At 44.7% G+C, this 6,000-nt stretch overlaps 2 protein-coding genes across 2 annotated transcripts; both read left to right on the forward strand.

Moving 5' to 3' along the window:
• Positions 1-77: 77 nt before the first annotated feature.
• Positions 78-2,077, forward strand: CTRU02_210470 (major facilitator superfamily transporter; the record flags this gene model as incomplete). Its single annotated transcript, XM_036732160.1, has 7 exons — positions 78-248; positions 297-318; positions 381-437; positions 487-1,131; positions 1,182-1,671; positions 1,755-1,772; positions 1,825-2,077. The coding sequence occupies 7 exons, from the start codon at positions 78-80 to the stop codon at positions 2,075-2,077; spliced, it is 1,656 nt and encodes a 551-aa protein (XP_036576086.1).
• A 1,117-nt stretch (positions 2,078-3,194) lies between these two features.
• Positions 3,195-3,949, forward strand: CTRU02_210471 (uncharacterized protein; the record flags this gene model as incomplete). Its single annotated transcript, XM_036732159.1, has 2 exons — positions 3,195-3,418; positions 3,481-3,949. 2 exons carry the CDS (start codon positions 3,195-3,197, stop codon positions 3,947-3,949), a joined length of 693 nt encoding a protein of 230 aa, XP_036576085.1.
• Between the last annotated feature and the right edge of the window lie 2,051 nt (positions 3,950-6,000).

The following is a 6,000-nucleotide window of genomic DNA, read 5'->3' on the forward strand; positions in this document are numbered from 1 at the left end:
GGTCACCCGTCCTCTTTGGGAACCGGGATTCAGCGGGTTCTGTTATTTTTCTTTACCTTAATCGCAGGAAGCTGACAATGGCGACGAATACGACGTGGCCGCTCCAGGAAGAGCCGGCTGGTTCGAAGCCGGCGTCGACAGTCATTGTGGCTGAGTCGGATGGTATTAAAGAAGATTTGGGTAAAGGCGAGACGCTGGTCGTCGGTACAACAAATTTGTATGTGAACGGGCAATTGAGGCTAATTCCTGTAAGTGCCATGACGAGGTTTATTTGATATGCATACTGACATGCTTAGATGCCCACGCCTGACCCTAAGGGTAAGCTTCGAAGAGGTCTTTTGTTTTGAAGAAGGACTGCAGCTGAGACCTCACTCTCTTAGACCCATTAAATCTCCCAAATTGGCGAAAATGGACAGCTGTTAGCTGCCTGTGCTTTTGTAAGTCTACCCACAAAGTATCGGATCCCTTAAGACTGACCAGTCCCAGTCGGCGCCCTCGCTCTATCAGCAGAAGTTGTCATCGGAGGCCTTTTGCCTATTTTCATTCTGGAGTACTCTGGCGTCGATCCCAGAATCATTAATAATATTGACTTTAAAGAACAAAGCGGCGGAAATAGTCTAAAACTCAACCCCATGTCCGTCGTTCCACCCGGAGTCAAGCCAGCCCCGCTCGACCAAGTTACCTTGCTGGCCACTATTCCCCTGTTGGCGAACGGCGTCGCGAGTTATTTCCTTGTACCTATATCTATCTGGATTGGTCGTCGCCCTGTGCTCCTTTTTGCTGCGACTTGTGCCTGGGCTGGTGGACTCTTTGCTGCGCTGAGCACAACCTTGAACCAACACTTACTGGCCAGGGGGCTTATGGGTCTCGGTGCAGGCGCGGTCGAGGCATTGATTCCGCTGATTGTTCAAGATTTAGTGTTTATCCACCAGAGAAATAAGGCCATGTCGGCTGTCGTGTCTAGTCAAGGTATCATCATTATCGGGCTAGGTGTGGCAGCACCCTGGGTCTCCGCCAACTACACTTGGAGATGGCTTTACTACATCACTTCCGGCTTGGGTATCTTAGCCTGGGCTCTCCTGATTGCTTTCCTCCCCGAGACTAGATGGAGTAGATCGCAGGAAGAGCTGAGTATGGTCACTTTTGGTCTCACGTTTCGTTATTAAGGCTAACATTCCTAGGCGGCCAAAATGCCTCGTCTCTTGCCCCCGGACAGAACCGACCCGAGCTAGATTACACGAATTACACTCCTAGAACAACTTGGACGAATATCGGAGTATTTCAGAACGGCTTTGAATTCAAGCGCGCTGCAAAGTCCATGTTCGATGCGCTGCGCTCCACCTACTTCCCCGCCATCATTTGGGCCGTCCTTGCCAACAGTATTATGATCATCAACAATCAGGCTGCGCAACAAATAACCCCCTTTGCGCTGCTGGCTCAGGGCTGGCAGTTTCAATGGACAGGTTTGACCGTGCTGCCTTTCTTTCTATCATCAGCATTGGTCTATATCTTTGGAGGTCCCGTGGCTGATAAGATCTCAAATGCGGTAACAAAGTGGAACGGCGGCAGTCGTAAACCGGAACACCATCTCGCTAACTTAATTATTCCTTTTCTTTCGGCTGTAGCAGGGTCTTTCCTTTTCGGCACTGCTGGCGAAAGAAACCTTCACTGGTCTGTCCTACTCGTGGCTCATTTTTGATCATCTTTGCTTTCCTAACAACCATGACTATTCTTAATGTTTTTATTGTTGAAAGCTACCCGCAATGGGCAGGGTTAGTTTCCTCTTTACTTGAAACGCGGTTGTTCTAGTGCTAATGTGAGCAGGCCGGTCCTAGTTAATGTTTCCTCTTTACGTATTGTTATTGCCTTCTTCCTGGCCTCTAAAGCCACCGTCTGGATCGCCGAAAAAGGACCAATGGAAACATTCGCCCTATATGCCGAGACCATCATCATTCTATTTCTTGGGATCCCGGTTTTGTATTTCTTCGGTAAAAGAATGCGTCAGTGGACAGCCGGTAGTGTCAAGAACCACCAGAGCGACAAAGAAAAGTCACTCGACGACAGCGCTTCTGTCTGAAGCTAAAGCGCAAAAAAATAGGCGGAATTTGAAGTGTCCGCCATATACAGCGCTTCTCTCAAACTAACCTGTTAATACTAAGGTATCATGATTATAGATAATGCCAATTCAGTCGCTACCGTCTGATGCAAACAAGGCACATGTGCAAAATCGCATTTACCCCTGCCCAAAGGGGGATAATGAAAGTGATCTACATTGTATGTTCTGAGCTTTACGTTGAAACTCTTATTTGACTCTCAGGATTACATTAAATAATCATCTTAGGCCGTCATGTTTCCTGTAAAAAGGTCCCATTGCCGCCAAGACAGAACTGCCTACTTTTGTAGCAATGCGTCCCAGCACTATCACTATTGCGATTACTATGTAATGCATATTGTACCCTCATATAACTTATAAATGTTGCTTTGAATGTAGTGTAGTGACAAATTTCCGTGGAATCTGTTGGTATATCCGGTAGATGCAAACAAATAAAGAATAGATACAACGTGACTCCGAGTACAAAACTATTGAGGGTGGGAGGCCTGGTTGGACTTGTCCATATTTTGACGGAAATGCGCCTTTGTGGCATTTTCTGGGTTACCATCTAGATTACATACGCAATCGAGTTTCTGACATAATGATGATGTTTTTCTAGTCGATGACTAGGTAGGTTAGGCAGACATTGAGACACAATGCCGCTGCCTTAAAGTACTTCAGAAATCGCGGCAAAGCAACGAGTCAACAGCATTGACCCCAAAATAAAAAAATGAAAGTCTGTTTTAGTTTGGTATACGCGGGGCATCGCATGAAGATGTTTAAATGCATGTTGAGTTGCTTTTGTGTAACCAAGTTAGGCAAACGCTAACACTAAATAATGCTGCCTATTTTAATTTTGTGGCGACGCGACACGTCAGCAGTTTTGTTTCCATGATCGAAAGATAAACGGGAGCCTAGCAGGTTGATCAGCTCTGGCCGTAGCGGGAAATGAAAGTCTTGTATTCTTGTGTATATAAGTCGGTCTTGCTTTGGTTTCTACTGCGGACTTGATCATCAACTCATTCATACTATCTGTGGTTTTTGTTGTATCAGCAGACCCAAAAATCTCAGAGAACCAACACTTGATCAGTCACCAATCACAATGGTCATAACCGAAATTGGCCGAATGGGCGTTAAGCCCGGCATCGACATCATGGATGAGAGCAAGACAGAGGGTACTGTTCTCTCAAAAGCTTACAACACTGTGACCGTTATAGAGGGAGGACCTTACCGCGCATTTTGGGGCTTGGAGGAGGAAAATCCACTCATGGCTTGGGCCTTTTTTGACTTTGACTCCGTCGAACATCATGAAACCTTTGCAAAGCTGTACGTCACAAAACAAGAAATTCTTTTGTTACTCAAAGAGTACACTAACCCAAAGTACATAGTCACGGAGCAGAAATTTCGAAAGACTTTCCGACGGTTCTGACTCATGGAGAATTCGTGAAGCATCTAGCTCTCACTGCCTCATCAGCTGCAGCGCTGCGAGCTCCTCTTTCAGAGATTGTCTTTATACACTTCCCTGGAGACTTATCCGCCGACGATAAAGAATTGATTGTTCAGCAACTGGAACATACTGTGGACAAAAATGTTTCAAAGTCTCCAGGCATTGCTGCTATAAGTTGGGGCTGGAGTGTTGAGAACGACTTCCCCGTTGTAGGAACCAAGGAACAGAGCGGGTCAGTACTTGCGTTGATTATCGGCTGGTCCGGAATCACGTCCCAGAAGAGTTTCCATGAAACCACCCACTGGAAAGCCGTCAAAAGCGAGATTTGTGAGATGAAACGGATCGTAACGGTCACCGGTCTTTCTATTAGCTGTCACAGCTCCGAGAGGAAGGAGGTCCAAGATAACTGACACTTGTTTATTACTTGTCACGAACGTGTCGGAGCCCATTAAGCACAGCGATCCAGGTGTGCAATGCACAAGCTTTCTGAAACTTAGTCACTAAAAGCTGTTTGGTTGTGCATTACGCACCCATACAGCTTTTCTGGAATTTAGTCACTCTTTACATATCTCCCAGCCCTGACTCTATATGCTATAATCTAGGAAATCGATTAAGGTGCAAATGTGACAACCCGTTATATATAACCAACCAGGCCCCACGGGGTTAGGCAGCTAAGACAGGACATTTATGTGTAGAACATATGGAGAGGTAATAAGCGACCTTGGAAGGGAAGGACTGTTATACTAGTTATGTAGAGATAAAATTTATAAGTATACTACTAAGTACGTAAGTACTTATCCTTAGTAATAAGTATTTAGGAGGACATATTCTATAATTGTTAGGACTTATATATAGATTAGTACTTCAACACCTACTCAAGGCTTCTTAGACGATTCTTTACTAATTATCTCAACTTTATGACTTATTTTTTAAAAGTTTATACCTGAAACGTTAAAGTAGTACGTTAAAGTAGTATTATGTTATTAGTATCTAATTATCTCGTGGAAGACTAACAATCTTGTCCTAACCCTTAATATATTAGTACGCCTATCAGTTAACAACCTCAATCCAGAGCTAGTTTCGTAGCCTCAGCCTCTGTTAGCAGAAGCCTAGTTCGTCTAAGCTGGCTGTAACAGTAGTAACAACTTGTCCTTTGGGTTTTGGATCTCCGAAAGTGAATCAAGTAGTAAAATAGTAACAACATCAGCTCCCTACGGAATAGTGTAGTCAACCTGGGAAATATGACGCTAAAAGCTGCCAAATTGGTCTGATTCTTGTAGGTCAGAGTAACCTCTTGTTAAAACTTACCGTGAAAACACTGTTTAGAGATGATAACGTATACTGCCAACGTAGATATTTTGCGATTTCTTTTCTACTAAGCTAAAATGCAAAACAATGTTTATTCGAGTTCATGAATGCTTTGTTAGATACGCTGTAGCAGACCTGTAACTCAAGCAAAGCGCGTTTACATAGGTTGGGAACATGCACATTGAGATACGGATACCCCACACATGCTTTTATGCAAGGGTGAAAAGCCGCCCCTTAAAGACGGCATGATAGGAGCTCAGAGACCCAAGTGGATTTCCTCGATCTGGATGAGAATTAATCAATCACTCCAAGTATATTGAACTGACAGAGAATTTTGACGGCTTTGATCACCACAAGAGGCCAAGGAGCATGAAATCATATCCTACTCTGACCTGCGATCACGTTTAGGCGAAATTTGTCTCTACCAATCCGGTCAGCCGGATTCTACTCTAAATAGACGACGTGACACCTAAAAGTTACTGGCACTACAATGTGCGGACCAGTAATCCTCTCGTGCATCAGGAAAAGAAGCTTGCTGCTTTGTCTCAACGACCAACTTGACAGAGCTAGTGGATAAGCCGCGGTATCTAGTTTGATACTCCTATACTAGATATTTATATATATGTTTACATTAGAGGCATATTCTTATTTACTTGCTAGCTTGCTTTGCACAGCCTGTGTCAGAAGAGTATGAAAGATAGTAGGATACTCCAACCTTGGTATAACCCACAGAAAAAAGGAAAAAACCCACACAAATCCAGAGAGTTGCCTTATTAATCTTTCCACCTTACAACTTACACCCCATTGGCGCCATGAGAATGACAAACGCTGTACCAGGAGCTTCGAAATAGCTATTTCACATAAGACCCCCGCAAAGTTAATCCAATAGAACAAAACAGCTCTGAAAGGATCGGGCTGGCCTAATCTCCAAGCCAAAAAGGTGTGCGCAGCGCCAGACATTGAGAAAATGAAAAAGGCAACAATAGTCTTTTTGAATAAAGACTCCGTGCGCAGTCTAAGAACTTCCTCAGCCCAGGCCCGACCCCAAACTCCTGCCGCGGGGGAGAGGAGCCGATGCCAGAACCGACCCCAAAATCTCCTAAGTGTATATGCCTCGCGAGGATCCCCGAACAACGATGGCCACTCATGCGGT

This window comes from Colletotrichum truncatum (genome assembly GCF_014235925.2).
Source record: "Colletotrichum truncatum strain CMES1059 chromosome Unknown Contig_0007, whole genome shotgun sequence".
Taxonomy (NCBI): domain Eukaryota; kingdom Fungi; phylum Ascomycota; class Sordariomycetes; order Glomerellales; family Glomerellaceae; genus Colletotrichum; species Colletotrichum truncatum.